This window comes from Siniperca chuatsi, linkage group LG24, assembly GCF_020085105.1.
Source record: "Siniperca chuatsi isolate FFG_IHB_CAS linkage group LG24, ASM2008510v1, whole genome shotgun sequence".
In the NCBI taxonomy this organism is placed as follows: Eukaryota; Metazoa; Chordata; class Actinopteri; order Centrarchiformes; family Sinipercidae; genus Siniperca; species Siniperca chuatsi.
Window position 1 is genome coordinate 13,242,509 of NC_058065.1, and position 18,894 is coordinate 13,261,402.

The following is an 18,894-nucleotide window of genomic DNA, read 5'->3' on the forward strand; positions in this document are numbered from 1 at the left end:
TCGGCCTGAAAAAGCTGCAAACACAGGAAGTCAACACCACTGATTCAACCCGAAAATGGTTGAACAGAAGCTGTCTTGTTGTTTACTGGTGCTAAATCAACTTCAGGAAACTGTTCAGACTAACCCACCTCAGATGCCGAACCCTACATAAAGGTTATAATGCATGACAGTTTGATTAAAAACAGTTCTCGATTACTGACGATGTAGCACAACAGTGATTTGTGTCCAATGAAATTGTGTTAATGAAAGCTGTTAAATATGAAATGTGATGGCCACCATGGCTGAACAGATGAAGCAAAGAGGTCCACCTACAGAAATTCCAACTTCAATATCACTAGAAAGTTCAAAAAAGAAGACTGGACATTATAAAACAACCACAGCTTCCCACCAAAAAAAAAAAATTGCTTTCACAATTTACCATTCGCTAAACCCCTCCACTGACAGCAATTGTTTCATCGTAACTTAGCAACCATGGCTGGGCACGGCAGGCCTGTCAGGGCTCATCCCTATGTTGCCAGGGTCCTATGTTCCCAAAGGCAAGGCAGTGGTAAAGGCTATCTTCGCAGTTCAAATTGCAAAAGAAATGGTAACAATCTGTTCAGCCACTGTGAGGATATCAGTGTCTAAAGTCAAGAAAACTGGCTTATGTTTCAAGGAGTATAACATCAGCAGGCTATAAGCTGTAGGTGGATGATTTCAACATATTGACCCAGGGAAAAAACATTGCTGAGAACATAAAACCCTTTGAAAAGTCTCCTTAATGTGTCATATTAAGAGAATACTGAACTGGGGAACATAGGACCCTGGGAACTTAGATACGTGCCTGTTGAGCTTTGGATTTCTCAACATGACAAAGTGGTGTCCATGGAGCTGTAGTAAGAGCAATACTCCATATATAAAGGGTTTGGAGGATGGTGTCTTTTTTTTTATCCTTTCAAAAAGGCAAAAACACAACGGCAAAAGTGTAAGGGATGGATTAAAAACATTGTGTCTTTCTGCTTTAACATAATCTATGTTTCAAGGCTATATTAAAGTTTAGGGTAATGTTAGCGGCTCTGTCATGCTCTGTATTGGGTATGGGAAAGTTTGCACTACAGCAACTACATCCAAACCCATTGCCTAAGATACAGTAGGGTTAGTTCTCATCCTCAAAGCTTTTTTTTTTTTGGTAAAAGTTGACTGCAATACACTAGATACAAGAACAATGCCACTCCTTTTTTTTTAGATGTCTTCTACTTGTTTAATCAACTTGTGAGAATGCTTTTGCATTTTTTTTCTTTCAAATAACTCACAGAATTAGTGTTAATTAGCTAGCTAGTTAGCTTCAGCTGATAAAATCTGCAAGCAAGGTGGTGGTCAGCCAGAAATGAGAAGCTGCTTTTGTTTAATTCTGTGAAAATGAAGACCCATCATTACAAAAATGTGTATGAATTTTGAGTGGTAAACCTACCACCGTTATCATTGCCAACTGCATGTGCAGTTCTAGAACGGAAAGCTTTATAGACGTAGCAACAGTAGCTAAGGGAACAAGGCTTAACGAAGGGTCAGTCTGTCATTTTGACATTTGGTAGCCAGCCTCTAACCTGCCATTACTGTTTCTTACATCAGTGCTTTCCATCAAATCATAAAAATCTCTTTTCTTTTTCATTTCATGCATCTCATTCTGTTACATTCTGGTACATTTCATTCTGGTACAAATGCCTAATCGTACTACAGACCAATAGCCTTCTGCATGCTGACTAGTATTCCTCTACAGCTGCTGTCTTGCTGTATTTTTGCCATGCTGCTAAAATCCACAGACGAAGTGAAAGCCAAATGCCTTTGATACTTCTTCTGTTGCTTTAGTTTAGATATGAAGCCCTGATGTCCTTGCATCATGTGTCGGTATTCTGTGATTCTCTGCAGCATGTCTTAATACCACTGACACAACTTGTGATACAGTGTCACAACTTTCTTTACAGTCATAGTGAGAAATTGTTGCTCTTGAAGGGATAACATCTCTCATGTCACACTATAGGCTCTGACCTGATTATTTTCTTACATTTCCACGAGCTGAGGATTGCAGTGCCAAGCTGAGAGATATCTCCATAAATACAGTTGTTATTTTTCAGCACAGTCTGTCATTTACAAATTTAGCAGGTTGTTAAATTCCCTGTCTAGCGAGCTGACACAGCCTGCTGCTGTGAATACAGAGTGGCGCTTGTGACAAAGAAGAGAGTGTGATTGCTGAATAGTTATCAAGCATCTGCTGCAGCTGAGCATGAAATGGGGGGTGAATTCTGTTAAAAAAATGTGTGTGTGGGTGAGCGTGTGGGTGTGTGTTTTTGTGCTGCTTAAAGGCTGAGGTACTGGTTGTTTGAACTGTGTGTGTTTTAAGTGCTCCATCCTCCCTTCCAATGGACCGAACTGCAAACAAACCTTCTGCATAGCCAATATTAGTCTATAATTACACTAATGTGCGTCATTAATGCAGACAGGTGAGAAATGGAATGTGTTATGAACAAAATATTAATATTTAAATTTTGCAACACGTCATACTGGATAATGCATATGTACTGTATATGTGTTTATGGCTAAAATAATCACCTTGATTGTGAGATTCATGCACTTTCTGCAACACCTTGGCTGCTTTGTACTACAGAGAAGGATGTTAAGGAAGTAAAAGACTACAACATAGAAAGTTTTCAACTGATGAAATGTCCTCAGGTGTTGGGCAACAGTAGCAATGAATGGCACCTGTCAACATGCTTCTCTATCTACCTATGTATCTATCTATCTAGCTAGCTAGCTAGGCAACATTATTTATATGTAAAACAACCAGAATATTGTGGTTTTATGGAAAACCAGGTAAATAAAACTCAATCAATTAAACAGTTAGTCCTTCATGCAATCAACCTTTCCAACTATTTCTTATCGTTTCTATTCTCTTTCTTATACTACTGTTTGTAACACTGAAATGATTTTGTTTAAATCATTTTTATCACTCATTTCGTTTCTCTTATTATGCTTCCTCCTCCACGTGTAAGTTTGATTTCATTAAGAAATATAAAACCCTGCAATTTATCAGACAATAGGAGAAAAGGATCCATTCGCAGTGTTTTCCTCAAGCTCACTGAGTTGACGGCCTAAGGGCCAGAGGTCTCTTCGTCATGAGTCATCTTGGTATCTTTGCACTCTGATGCCTTGAATCCATTTAAAGTACAACTGTTAATTACTTAACCTGACCCCAAAACGTTTATAGTTTCCTTTCAACTATAAGGACTAGCTGTGGTGTTGAGTAGTTATAAGACGTGATTTCATTACGTGTATGTACAGTATGTAAACAGGGATTTATGAAGCAAACACAGAGCCTCAAATGAAGAACCTTCACTGTTATTTCATTTTGGTATACACTATCTTAGCCTGTCATAGCTTTTTGTTTAATGAATCATCTTTGCCACCTGTTGGTGTAGTAATTTATTCAGTTGATTTTCAGTGGGAGTCCGTGTCAGAATGGATAAGATGCAACAAGAGCAAAGTTGAATCCAAGTGTGTAGATATATAGATTCATCTGACTTTAAATTACGTACACTCTAATATCAGTACAACCATAAAATTCAGTGGAACATCCTGCATTAAAAGAAGCACTAAAACTAATGCTGCTTAAATACCACTGCTGCTGAAGTTGCATCGAATTTTGGGATTTTTTTTTAAAGTCATCTCTGAGCTGATGCATCTCAGACATTTAAAGAGCATGGACCTGCAGCCTGCCAGGTCATAACGACTTCCCTCCCCTCTCTTTTGCAAGATACAATCATAGGCTGTCAGAGATATCAGCTAGAGCCAGCTCAACTTTTTTCCAACTTTGTGCGAGACGTTTACAGCAATAGTAGGCGCCTGTTCGCTCTCTCTCTCAGCTTGACAGGTGAGAATTATACTGTGTCCTTGTCATCTGCAGGGAGAGAGAGAGAGCGAGAGAGCGCGAGACAGACAATATTCTCCGAGCAGAGCTATTTCAGACTCTGGCAAGCCTGCCTCCATCTTTCGCTATCACGCATCTCCATCTGGTGAAATCTGTAATGCTGTTCAAAAGTATTATGTCAACAGACTGCTGCGATTGATATTGACGGGAAGGAAAATAAAGCAATGAATGGATTTCAGCTTCAGGTGCTTCACTTCAAGCAAGAGATGATGGAATTATTGTCTTTTTCCTAACAGAATCCAGTTTGTTTTGCAATCAGTGAAATTATGTTTGTGAATTAATAAAGAAAAACTAGAATTCCCGCCCCGCAGATGTATGCCTCCACCAGCCAGTCAAGTTGCAGTTTACGTCCATGTCTGTCCAGACTCATAATATATATGTAGTGACTACGTAGTTTGCAGTCAAGTGATTCCGATGACGCTCGAAATTCAGAATGAGGCAGGAAGTGAAAGGCAGAATGGACGAGATGGAGGAAAGCCTGTACTGTGCTAGTTATTGTTTACTCATCGTGTCGTCCCCGTCAACATGTGTGTGAAATCTGGAATCGCCCAATTCATTCTTAAATTATAGCTAAAAACCTATTTTGAGGCCTTTGAGTCAAAAGTGTCACCTATTCAGTGGCTGACCAACTGTGAAATATGGGACAGGCGGACGGACGGACAGACAACCCGAAAACATATAAGGTGCAACACACAGGCGACACACACACACACACACACACACACACACACACACACACAAACAAACACAGTAGGGGTGGAGAGATCAGATGATTTGTTATTTCTGTCTTAATCCTACCTGACCTAACACCAGAAGAAGAGCGTGGGAACTCGCACATCTCGCAGTAAGGCAACAGGCTGCTGTTGGAGTAGGTGCAGGCCCCACAGCTCCACGTCTCGGTGGGAGGGTCGGGCTCGGACAGCTTCCGCGGGGCCATGAAGAAGACCGGGGTGCTGGGGCTGATCCCCCCAGCCGACGACCTCCGCTTCCCCCCAAATTGGGACCTGGGGCTCGGGCTGGGCTGTGGCGTCCGGAGCCTCTTCAGCTGGGGGGAGAAGTCCTGGTCAGGTGTGGCGGAGGTTTGGGAGCAGGACTTTTCTTTTTTCTCCTCTCTTTTTTCAGAGATCGTTCCACCGCCAGTTGGTGCTGCAGTCTCTGAGGAGATGGAGGGAGATGTTTCTTCATCTTCTAATCTCTTCCTCTTCTTCTCCTTGCTGGCATTCGGGGAGAAAAAGGTCCGAATGTCGTGCTGCTTCTCTTTCTCAAACTAAGAAAAAAGATGGAGGCTTAGTTAGTTTTTATCACTGCAGCACACAACATTGTTGCATGAATGATGGATTTCAGTCCACCTGTAAAGTAACATACCACGCATGACGCAAATCTCCCTTTTGTTACAGTTGTTACAAGCCGATAATTTATACCTTTGATAAAAATACAAAGCAACATTTTCTACTGCCAAGTTGTATCCTGGTAACACAGGAAAGCATAATGAAATCTACCTGGTGACTAATAATGAATGGGCACAGAAAAGCCTTTCATTTCTTCTTCATTTTGACAATAGCATTGTTTTCAATAGATCATTCATTTAGCACAGCTCTTTAAATAGACCGAATTCCAGCTGTTTTCCACTGTAAATTAAGTGTACTGCAACCTGTGTGTTTAACATACAATATTTTCTAACTTTTCTCCTCGTGCCATCAAAGTCAATAAATAATGGTCCCACCAGTAACATGTGTTACATTAGATCAAACACAACCTTATGCAGACCTGTTACTGACACAAAATCACAGTTTTTCTCAGTTGCTATATGTAGAATTGGCCAATGGATTAAACTAAAGATCCTCACATGCTAAATACTGCAGCCAACTGTCAGAAACCTCTCAAACAGAAATGTTTCCTATTTTCAGTAATCTGGCATTGTCATAATACCACAATTAGTAATGTTCAGCCTCAGTTAGTGCAACTTATCACATGTTGGCAGGCAGGCATCAGAGAGAAACAACAGGCCACTCATACAGAAGGAACGATGTCAAAGTACACTGTATGTGTTGGTTTGATCAGAGTGAGAGGTGGAAACAGAGGAAGAGACAACAAAGAGAGGACAGACAACATGCTGCCTGTGAGAGACGTGTAGAGAAGGGTTGCACCATGCCATAAGTTGTTTTTTTTTTGCAAGGTCAAATCTCAGATGAAATGCTGTGAGCAGATAGACAGGAGCGTTTTGGATGGCCAGTGAGGTGTTGCAGGTGATTTACAGTTTGTTTTTCATTTCTAAATAATTCCTACTTGATATGAATGTGTTGTACTGAGACATTTGTACTCACTGTGAACAGAGGTCATACTAGAAAGGTAAACATTGAAATGTGTGAATAAACTGTTAAAACTGGTGTTTGTACGACATGAGATGGCTTTAGAGGATGTTTGACTTTATTATTGACTTACTGTATGTATGTTTCTACGAGAAATGACAAAGAAAACAGATTGTGTGTCTTCTGTCACACTGAGACAGTTCCTTAGAACTGCCTTGACTTAAGCAGTGATAAAAGGAAATGTCATTTCGGTGGCAGTGATGAACTTGTTGATGTTAAATGTTTTGAGTGAGTGACGGCCTTTTGCGGGTGTTGCTTGATGTGGTGATTGCACTTGATGTTGGGAGAATTGTGTAAGTGTTTCAGGAAATGTGCTTGAGCAAATTGAAAAAAAAAACCCTGACAAACTGACAAACTCTAAAACTAAAACATAATTTAATCTCACAAACGTCAGACATATTCATTATCATTTAAATCTGATAATGTTAACACAACTCCATCTATTAAAAAAAAAAAAGCCTTGAAACGGTTAGACAGCAAATCCCAACATTACCATGGTTACCCCACTCCAAATGTAATCTTAGTTTTAAAAGCTATTATTTTTTTTAGGTATGTTTGGTCTATATAATCAGTCACAATCTGGCTCCTTCCCCTTTGAAAGACATTATTCAGCTTCACTCAGACATCTCTTGTTGAGTGACAGTGTGTCTTTTCCTAAGGTCATTATACAGTATGCAGCTTTCTCTATAACCGCAACCAAAAAATGTAACTTTCGCCTAGTACCAAAACGTCCTCTGATACTGAACATATATATATTTATACTCATGCATAGTTATGACTATTATATATATTGTTTCTGATGAACTGACTCACATGAGTGAAGAACACATCATCTTTGACGTTTCCTGCGTTTCCCTCCAGCGGCAGCACCTTCTCCCTCGGCGTCCACGCATCGGCAAAGTTGAGGAACTCCCACTTGTCCTTATCGCCCTCGTCAGCCTTCAGGTATTCCTTCCTGCCATTCAGGGTGCTGCCGGTCACTGTTTCCTGAGGAACACGGGACATTCAGTTCTACACTATAGCTCTTTTCACCATCAAACTTCATGATGTGGTTAAAATGATTTTTTTTCTCTCTCCCACAAATCAAGTGTGTTCTGTAATGAGCAGAAGAAAAAATATTATTGGAATAATTCAGTTTTAATTACAAATCTTTGTGATTATTTATGTAAATCCCCAAAGCCTGTTCTCACATGCAAATCAATTTCACTGCTGCTGTTAAGTTTATTCATGAATGCATACAGTATATAAAGCTAAATATTTCAGTAGACAGACACATACTGCAACAATGACAATAAAGTGTTATTTAAGCAGTTGCTGTATATGATATGCTTTGAGTTTGTTACCTTATTCTCCATAGATCAGCTGATCAATACAAGAGCAACATGCAAGTGAGATCACATTCAATTAAATTGATAATTAATTAGGTATATGTCGGTCATAAATGTTTCGTGGGACTGTACACAGTTTTTCCAGTGAGCTATTATTTAAATTAAATATGACGTCAATGAGTGCTTAACTGGTGGAATGTGCTGTGACGAATCAAAGGCTTAGCACAAATTTCCCCCCGTTTGCTGCCATAACGTCACCCACAGTACCTTCCTATTGAGCATGGACCACATGACGGTGTCAAAGGTGCCCTTGGCGATGAGGTAGTGCACGTTGACCGAGGACGTTTGTCCAATGCGGTGGGCTCGATCTTCCGCCTGCTTGATGTGGCCGGGGTTCCAGTAGAGCTCGGCAAACACCACGTGGCTGGCAGCGGTGAAGGTCAAACCCTGGAGAGGACAAGCACACACACACACACACACACAAATAATAGCCCAATCAGAAAAATATCTCACTCAACCAGCCCATATCCAATGAAATTTAATTTAGTGAAATCCTTTTTAATAACAGAATATTAGCAGCTAATTACCATATAAGTGCTTCAAGCACCCACTTCCTATGATTGGAATGCATAACATTTCTGCACATATTCGGTCACTCAAAATAATTGGTGTCAATGAGTTTATTAAGTTTGTTATAAGAGCAAAACACATTTTCTGCATTTATTTCTACTTGCACAAACCTTTATTAAGATTCACTACAACCAACAACATTCATCATTATTTCTAATATGCACCAAATGACTCTATTTAGCCTATTTATAATTGCATTACAGTAGTCCAATGTGTGCTCTGGACAGTGTGTTCTGGACAGTTTCATTCAATTAAAAATAATTTGCACCAACTCTTTCTGTTGATGAAATTCAATCGTGACTATTCCAGGACATAAAGTGTGATTTGTGACTACTTTCAAATGTCTTCATTTGAATAGCAAATTCTGTTTTCAGTGGTTACAACAGCTTGGAAAATGGATTATGTTTTATTATTGCCTCAGAGTGAGTTGACTCTATCACTCAACTAAAATAAAAAATGATGTTGAGTCATAGTGTGTGTGTTTGTGTGCGTGAGTACCTGACCGGCTGCCTGGATGCTGAGGATGGCCACCCGTGTCTCTGGGTCACTCTGAAACTTGTGGACCAACTGAATTCGCTCTGAGGATGGGACACTGCCGTCGATACGGATATAACCAGCCTGGAACAGAGACAAGGCAACAGAATATTTACTTTTTGGAGGAAAATTCAGTTCACAATAGGTGACAGTTGAGCAACACTAAACCAGACAGCGACGCCTGCCGTGCACAGCTGATGGAACACCTGCAACACAGAAATCGTTGAGTGAAATGCTGGTTTTTAGAATAATTTCTGTTTTATTCAAAGGATAGAAACATTTATTTAAAGCGTCAATAATATATTTTCAATCATCAACAATGGATCAAATAACTGTGTGTAATTTGAAAGGGTTGCTATTAATAACAAATCCACAGAATTATCACCCAACTCTGCAGTTCCCCTCAGCCGTATAGAACATTTTAGCCTCTTTTAGCTCATTGTTTTGGTTTTCTGGCTAGCAAACAGCACTCTTGGCACTTTGGACTTACATTATTCAGGTGGACAAAGACACGACTCCAAATGAATGCTAATGTTGCTCTCTGTCTGTGGCTGTGTAAATAGGCAACCCTTTGCTAACACATTTGCCATAACAAATTAATAACAGTTTATAAGCAACAGTGTTTACTTATTTTGTTCTCTGTGATAAAACCATTGAAATGTTTATCTGTTACATGCTAAAATGTACAGTCAGTAAGTCAGTTATACAGCAAAATCTGTCTAAAGTTTGCTAACATTAGCAAGCATAAGCAGACCAAGCAAGGCAGAAGCAGCAAAACCGCTGACTGTATTGAATTGAGCAATTGAGTTTTATTGGTTATAAATTCAACTTTGCATTTGTAAGAGGAAGAATGCGTTATATCTTCTAACAAAAGTTACATAGCCTCACTTTAAAATACTTCCAACTTGTAAGGCCAGACTAACCAAGTCTTTTGTGCCTCATAGAGATGTGTCATGTTATTTATAACAGGTGTATTAGCCTAGAAGCGTCGTTTGGCTGTCATCTGAGTTGCACCTGCAAATAACTGGATGATATAATGTAAGTGTGGTTGTTTGCACATTGCATTGACTAAAGGTTCATACAAATTGTGAGGGATAGCATTGTCCGCCTCTAAAAAACCGGTGCAGATTTGTATTGGAACATTAAGGGCAGAGAGCATTTCATTAACCTGTATACTATAGTGTAGCTATTTCAATGACAGATGTGTGAATGAACTCACCATAGAAAACATAAGCAGAGGAGCTGCAATGAATTAGTTAAAAGAAAATGAGAGCAATAATAACACAATATTTTCTAACATTTTCTAACACTAAACACAGAGAGCAGCAGCTGCATGTTCATTAAACCTGAACTCGAACTTGACATTCACTGAGCTGCTAATGCACTGTGGCGACCGCACTCTTTTGATTTGGATCCATCGGACCTGCAGAGCTGCTCAGTGGCCAACAGTAGGAGGGTGTGTTCGTACTGTGCAGCTCCCACGTGTGAATGTAACTGTAACTGCATGAATATGAAGCAGAACCTTTCTGAGAAAGAACACAGAGGTCTGTTTGACTTTTCCTGGAAAAATAAAGGTCAAATAAATGTGCTCTCGGAGAACTAAGCATCCACCAGGTTTAAACAACATCTCAAGGCCGTAAAAACATTCTGCAATCAACCTGCCATTTTATCAGACTTGTGTGTCTCTTACATTTAATGTGCTATATTTACTAGTTAAACACTCACAACTTTATTAAACAAACTCTCCAACCGGTTCGACACCAGGTGAGAAATGGGAAAGTGTGGAGCATAAAAGCAGTGATAATGTCGTGTGACTGGAGCACAGTCGCTTGTCTCTGCCGAGCTTCTCATCACAGCGCGTTGCCTGTCGTTCCTTTTTTTAGCCCATCTCTGTTAATTGGTGAGTGCGAACGCACCAGAGAGCGAGCATCTCACGGAGGAATGTGTTATCACGCGTCGTACAGCTGCATTACATTCATCCCACACCTCCTCGACCCCTGTGACACACACAAACACACACACATACGCAGACACACACTTGAACTCTTTCACAGGTTGCCAGCGCCGAGCTAAGAGGTATTGTTTGCTTGTGATGACTTGTGAAATACGCCTTGGGAGATTAGTTGAGGAAGTAAAGTTTACTTTCTTAGAGAGAAAAAGTAGACTTAAAATTAAAACGCTTAGATGATTAATATATACCTTAAATTCTTCTAACCTTCTAATTCTTCTTTTCTGCTTCAAAATATAATTTATTAATGATCTAAATATTGTACCTCAATTACACTGTACACCTGAATTTAGAATATACGTGGAAGACGCAAATAATTCATGACTGCTAACATCTGCTGTATAGCCCCCGCTGAAGAACTTAGCTCAGTACTCTGTCTAAATTAATCACAGATATGGCAAAGATTTGACTTATAAACACAGCAGGACTATGGATGAAGGAATAGGGCCAATTACCTCTGGTTAGCCAGGAAGAAGGAGTGAAATATGAATACATTCTGCACATTTAGTGCTTCCAGGTTATCGTTAATGGGCAATTCGGGTCTCTGCGGCTGGAAAAAATGTTAAAATCTTAAATGGAAATGACAGAAATGAACATTTGTGCCAAAATGAAATATCAGTCATATAAAAACAGTGCACCCCCTTGTTTCAAAGTGACTGATAGCACAAGAACAAAACAAATTCCAGTACTTTTTTAACCAGCTCTTGGAGGTTTCAGGAAACCAGATTGAAGCTTTTTAAGAGCGTTGTGTTATAATGGCTCAGTGCCCAGTAAGCTGGTTTTATGACTGATCATAGCTGACAAAAGCTCTGAAACTGTGGACAGAACAAGAAGGAAAATGAATGGTTAGGTGACATGATGTTAAACTGACAGCTGCATTTTGTTCACTTACTTTTTCTTGGTTTAAATCTAACAATGCACATAAGATACAGAAATGTGCTAGTACATGACATACCAAGACCTTTTAGTGACTGTACTGACACATTAAACAATCACAAGTAGATACTGTTACAATTCTGATGTTTCAGATAGATAGAGAAATAGACAGAGAGATCAGTTGGTTGGTAAATAGCTAGCTAGCTATCTAGCAAGATAGATATAAAGAGATACTTGTGCTTGTACTTCATACTGTGAACTCTTGCAGATTCCCATGTAGATGTCTTGCATATCCCTGTACAAACAGCAATTTAATTTAAATTACAGTCATATTGTACATATTTTATAATATTTATGACTTTTGACTTGAGTACTTGCGTGTTATCTTTCTTTATATTTTTCTACTTACTATGTTTATTGTATGCACCATAATACCAAAGCAAATTCCTTGTATGTGTAAACCTACTTGGCAATAAAGCTGATTCTGAGATAGATGAGATGAGACATCTATCTATCTATCTATCTATCTATCTATAGAATTAGCTAGTGAGATAGAGAGAGAGAGATAGATAAATTCACACTTGCTTTGGCAATGTTATCGTCTGTTTCCCATGCCATCCCAGTAGGTTATATTTTTTTCCCAAACAGGGACATTTCAGATATAGGTCATTAAAAAGGTGACTGTGTCATTTTTATGGTCTGTTTGGCAGATGAGTGAGGTAAGAAGTTGTGGGACGACAATCCCTTATTTTTATTTGAGTGAAATATCTTGACAACCATTGGATGGATTGGCATGAAATTTGACTGACTGACATTCATGTCCCTTTCAAGATGAATTATAATAACTTTGTTGTTTCTACCTTTCCCATTGCGCTATCATCAGGTCAAAATTTTAATTTGTCCAAACTTATAAAAACTACCAGAAAAAGTAAAAACATTCCCGTCAGCCTCAGCCTCAGATATGTTTGCATTTAGTTTTAAAGCACCACTGTTCCTAAGTACAGCTTCACAGAGCCGCTAGCATGGCTGTAGACTCTTAGCCTTGTTAAAGTACTGGTTGTCCTGGTCGCAGTATTAAAATGGTCATTACTGTTGTTGTGTTTGTCGTAGTCGTCCTTGCTGTGATGTGATATCACATTTGCTTGACCAATCATGATCGACAGCACAGCCAGCAACCCTTGCAAGTTCCCGAAACTTGTATTTATTATCGTCTCCTGAGCAAATTTTGTTTCACAAACTTATCACAAGGGATACATGTTTCGTTGTATTTCATTAAGTTCCTGCTGTGGAAAAGGACTAATTGTGTGCACTGTCCATGCCTCAGGAAAATAGATACATCCATAAATACAACCAGAGACACGTGCATAGTAACAACAAAGTACCATACATATCCATTAATACAAACATCCATAAATAGATATCCCTGTAATCAGCAGGGTATTGTGTTCAGAGCTGCTATGGCAGAGGGGACGAGACATCCTGTATCTGCATCTGGATTAGTGTAGTGTGAAAAATCGGTTGAGGGGGTGACCAGGGTCATGTGTTATGGTGAGTGTCGTGTGTGATTGCTGTTACTGAGATCTGAAAGGTTGGGGGAGGGGAGGCTAATGATTTTCAAGGCATTTGTTCTTGTTGGAGACATGGGGAAAACAGGAAGAACAGTAGAGTAACATGTGTTTAATTCTGCTTTTTAAAAAAGTGAAATTCAAGCTAGTACGCAGTTTTGAATTTTAAATGATTCCCAAAAACTTCATGCCATCGTTGCTGTATTTCCTATAGGTGCTGCTGTGGCTGTTGCTAACTATCCCTTTAACACGTTTTAGAAGATCCAGTTGCCTGTGGACCGCATTAGGTTACCTTGGCCTCGATGACGGCCTCGGTGCAGGCCTGCAGCATGGTGAGGTGGTGGGCGAACACCAGGAACTTCAGCTGCTCTGCCTCTAGCATCATCTTAATGTAGTCCTTCACAGCTCCCGCCTGGCCACACACACACACGCAGATACAGAAATAGACACAGATGAAAGAGAGCTACTGAATCCATCACTTCACTGGTCGACCACACACAGAGGAATCGGCTAGATCAGTGAAGAAGTCAATTAATCACCGCGGCATCCTTTCTGTGTGATCGATTCTCTATTGAATGCCAGGGATCCAGACTTTAAAAGGAGAGAGCACACAAAGCGACTGGGGCGCATTTGTCAGTTCGCAGATAGTGAGAGCGAATCAATACATCACAACTTGGAGATATGATTGGTGTGTGCTCTTTCGTTTTGGTGACACCAGATACAAGAAAATTCACCTTTTGATCCACAGAGATGAGTCTCAGAATTTACCAACAACTTAATAAAGACAAAGGGCTTTTATCAAATGTCATTAATCAAGTTTTAAACTTTTTGAACATTAAAATTTAATATGCATACTGTAGCTATAAGGATAGGTTTGACTAGGCTGAAGAAAATTTAGGATGTTCAACAATATGTTACTGCATTCAGAACCTTTTCAGATTTTTCAGGACTTGCAATAATGAATATTAGGCTGGATGTCAAAGTGACAGCCACAGTCCAAAATTACTGCAATAAGTAAGTTCAGTTCTCAACTATTTTATTCTGTTATTATTGAGTTATTTGCTTGGTTTATTCTTATGCAACCCTGTTTTTACTCATGTTTTTTGCTTCCTGTTATTATTGTTTTATTTATGAAGTCAAATGGTAACAATGCTGTAAAAACATTACAGTCCAAATTTAACAGCATCTTGCTTGTTTCTGCTGAAGCCTCTGACCTTGATTGACAGTGTGAAGCTAACAACCTGAAAAAGAAAGCAGCAGAAGTGCGAGTGAGTTAACTGTACCCTGCAGGTATCCGTATCTATCATTTCACCGTGCGCTGCTACCCAGCGATCACACTGTGATGGCTGTGGCCGTTCCCGCTACCTTCAGCAAAGCTGAAGTGGATGTGCTGTATGAGCGTGTCATTGAGCATCCGGGCTCAGCTCATTGCAGAGCCCCAGGCCAAAAGGCAGCCAAGAATAGCACCAACTAGTGAGAAATACTGAGGTTTGATTTGAGTCAAACAGAGCCCTTACTAGACGGTTTTGGAGACAGGCCTTTCTCCGTGGTGTGAATCCCACCCCTATAATCTCCACACCTCCTGCAACATGACAACCTCTGCAGCCATCACACCTGCTCTGGTGGGAGAACCTCTGCTTTGCCTTGCTGATAATTAGCCGATGCGCCTGATAATGAATCTCTCTGCCAGGCCTGCCGACCCTGTTCTGATCTGGGGGGTCCTCATTACTGACGGCTTGGCTTCGCCGGCTTCCTTCCGCTGAGTTTAATTAGTGCACAAACTTCTCGGCTGTCTGAAGCGGCCCGTTAGCTTGCTTTAAAGTCCAGCATCAGAGCTGTCCTCTCTGGGTAATTGGGAGCAGATGCTTGGCGGGTAAAGCAATAAAAATACCCCAAAGGCGTTTGGCAGCTCCGTCGCCAGGCGGACTGGCAGGCAGGCAGGGGCCGTGATGCTTGTCAGAGTGACATAGATGTGTGAATCTATCACACCATTCCACCCCTCCCAATGATCCAAAAAAAGAAAAAAGAACACGTTTTTTTTCCTTTAAGTAGAGAAAGTGTGTCTGACTCTAAAAACCAATAGGAGAGGAAATGAGACTGGGCCGACAGTATTGGCTTTGAGGTGGGTGAGTGGGCGGGGGGGCTTTGTAATGAAAGGAGGTCCAGTGTTAGGCTAAACTGAGCAGAAATCCAATCAGCAAACAACACCAAGCGCAAAAAAGATCCAAGCTTGGAGGCAGGCTGAGTGAGTAGCGTGTCGATGATTGCATTCGGTGGTTATCTCCGGTCTTCGTTAACCTCTGCGCTACGCTCCTCATGGCTGAGGGCGTTGGGCTAATTGAGAGGAATGCCAGCCCTCGAACATGGCAGATGATTGGAGAGGGATACTATATTTGGTGGAAATGTTTACTCAACTACAAATATAAGAGATTGAGGATCTGCCTATTTTCATAGCATCAAGATTAGTGAGGCTGGAAACTGATCAGAGGTTGAAAACTATATTACTGTCCACTGAGGAACAGGAAATGTAAATGATTGTTAGATTCTCGACGGCAGTTGCTCTGACCCCAACCTTCCTCATACTGTATGCATCCAGCCACCTTCCTACATTGCTTATTTCTCTCTCATTAAAAAGAAACGTCACTTCAAACTGAGAGCTGACTGAGTTTCCATAGCAACAACATCACAGAGATGCTATTTTAGTGCGGTGTGTAACTTTGAGATAAGGTGTAATCATGCCAGGCTGGACGCAACTAAATAATACCTCAGTTATAACTCCTTACTTTGTCTAAGTGCTTTCACTGGCAACCATTAGGCTCTGTTGCCATGGCAATGCGTTCCCATGAGATCTCACTGAGTGGTCAGCCAAGCGCTTTAAACATGATGCTGTACCATCAAGTCACCATTTCCTGAAACATGAAAATGAATAAAAAATGACAATCTTTAGCCAATTTTAAGCTATTTAAACTGTTCTGGATAATATATGTAGTTTGATTTTTGAACTGTCCATTTGTTGTCAGGTGTCATATTTTCTTATTCTAGTCGGTTACTGGCCAGATGCAGCTTACCCTTCACAAGGAGATATTTTCAGGACAGTTTTAAATGAAACATTAAAAAGGTAAATAGATCAGTGGCTCTCAAACTTTTTCGGTCATGCCGATATTTATTTATTTTTATACACTATTAATAATATTGGAGAAATGAATAACAAAATCCAAAGTTTAATGTTATTTTATTGAAATAACATTAATAAGAACATGATGAGCATGTTGGCATGAGTTACTGTTGTCCAAATGAAAAATGCAAATTAAAAGAATAGTTCAAAGTGAGTCCAATGGGAAATACTATTTATCTGCTTTCTTGTCGTTAGATGAGAAGTTTGAGTCGATGAGTCGGTACTCATGTCTGTATGGTAAATATGAAGCTACAGCCAACAGCTGGTTAACTTAACTTAGCATGAAGAGCGGAAGCAGGGGAAACAGCTAGCCTGGCTCTGTTCTTCTACCTCTAAAGTTCACTAATTAACACGTTACACCTTGTTTGTTTCATCTGTCAAAAAAAAAAACACAAAATGTAAAAACAAAAGTCTTATAACTGTACAAGACCACAGCTAGTTTTTAAGTTGAAAGGAGACTGTTTTCAGTTTTCAGACAAAAAAGACACAAGACTCACCCTTTTTATTGATTGTGACCCCAAGAACAAGATAGGTTTCATCATATTTTCTTGACTTTGGTTTTTCCTGACGAGAATTTGTTTTTCTTTTTACCACTGCCAAAAATCTGTCCATCTTGCACTTAACATGTTGTTTCGCTGTCTGAATAAACCTTTTTCCTGCTTGTTTGAAATGAGAGCAGGGCGAGCGGTGAAAGCAGCTAATGTTGGATGTTGACTGCAGCTCATCGGCAATAGAGGTTTGAGCGTTAGATACAAATGTTCCAAGATGAAATGTCACTCTCAGCATCTAGGTATTAAACTACTAGGATGTTTGAAGGATACAGCTGGTGTCCATGAAAACAACAATGTGTTGGTCCGCCTCTCAATACTTTCTGATTTCCCAGCCCTGATTGTGACACTCAGCCCCAAGTCCACTGTTTCCGACTGAAGATATATATTTTTTTAAAAACTGGTTACAAATATCTAGTTTTATTTTTTTAAAGGCAACGTAATTTCCTAAAACAGCTGGGCACTGTAGTTTTTAGCAAACGTTACTCAAACAGCAGGAAATAGTGCATTTGTTGGAGACTATTTTCAGCAGTGGATTAATACACATTTGGTGCTCATTTGGAGTATTTACGGCAGCAGAGCAGTGTATGTGGGATTGAGTCAAAATAAACTACAGTGCCCATGTTCATAGTAATGAAGGAACATGTCACCCAGTGCAACAGTGTGGCTCATTGATGGAGTGAATAAATGGTTCTCTATGGCACAGAGGAATAAGATATGTCAGGCTTTGCATACACACACAATACTTGTTGGTAGGATTCAGAAAAATATAAAATATCACCAGCCTTATCCACTAAAGGTATACTACTGTACAATAACATAGGCTGGGATAAAACAAGATATAATCTAGCACCACCTGGTCTCCCATTACCTTGGCAATAGCTGTTTGCTTGTAAATCTGTGTGACCAGGCCCATGACCTGAGTGAAGGGGTTGTCCATGGTGACGACCCCCGACCCCAGTCCCTTCATCAGTCTCTCCCACTCGGCGAAGCTGGCTGAGGCCTCCTGCAAGCAAGGAGAGCGCAAAGACAGTGAGGCTGCGTCCTTTATTTCTTCGTCCACCGTTCTCTCTCTCTTGTTCTCTACTGTTTTTGAGATATAAAGGGCAAAACAATTAATGGTGCTGCTGGGTGTCCTACTTTCCCTGGAAGAGAAAGAAAGAAAGAGGGAGAAAAGAGAGAGAGAGAGAGAGAGAGAGAGAGAGATGGAGAATTCCCAAGGAAGCCACCCCCTCCGACTGGGCTGCTGTGTTAGGTGGGTCATGAGCATCTCCCAATTATAGCCGCCTTGTGACAAGCCGGGGTCGAAGATGGAGAAGCAGCCGGGCTGGTACAATAAATCAAAGACGCCTCGCGTGCTCTCAAGGTGATTGGCGAGAAGTATTTAAGGCGGGATTGGAGAGGGGAGAGGATCGCAGTGGGAGAGGCTGCCGGTGAAGAGCAGCATATGCTGCCTCCTGCTCATAAACAAGACACGCACAGAAGCCGTGCATTAGTTGTCGACATGTAGGTTAGCCCTGTTTATCATAAAAACAGGACTCATATGAAACTTAGTCAATTAACAGCAGGCTTCAGCACATTTCTTCAATATTTTGTACTACAAAGCAAAATATTATGCAGAAATCTGACAAGAAAATTGCAAAGCTTGGGTTTGATTCAATTTTCATGCAATAACTCCAGTGTGCCTATAATTTCAAGTGCTTCAGAAGAGTGCTCAACCCCCTTGACTTTAAAAAAATTGTCTAACTTTAAACCACTTTGTCATTAGAGGTTATTTTGTGCCTTCAGTTAACACTTTCAGTTAAATCCGTCTGAATTCAGGCTGCAACAACACAAAATGTGTAAAAATTCAACAGGAATGAACACTTTCTTAAATCACTGCATATCAAATGATGCAAAA

At 40.2% G+C, this 18,894-nt stretch overlaps 1 protein-coding gene across 4 annotated transcripts in view; it reads right to left on the minus strand.

The window, feature by feature from the left end:
* The window catches only part of zranb3 (zinc finger, RAN-binding domain containing 3), an 85,023-nt gene that overhangs the window by 39,126 nt on the left and 27,003 nt on the right, over positions 1-18,894 (minus strand). For all 4 annotated transcript variants that reach the window (XM_044188154.1, XM_044188151.1, XM_044188152.1 and 1 more), the window contains exons 8-13: positions 17,866-18,000; positions 13,564-13,683; positions 8,787-8,906; positions 7,926-8,105; positions 7,144-7,317; positions 4,760-5,228 (exon numbers count right to left, since the gene is read on the minus strand). In XM_044188154.1, the coding sequence (XP_044044089.1) occupies positions 4,760-5,228; positions 7,144-7,317; positions 7,926-8,105; positions 8,787-8,906; positions 13,564-13,683; positions 17,866-18,000 (1,198 nt within the window). The remainder of the gene's footprint in view (positions 1-4,759; positions 5,229-7,143; positions 7,318-7,925; positions 8,106-8,786; positions 8,907-13,563; positions 13,684-17,865; positions 18,001-18,894) is intronic.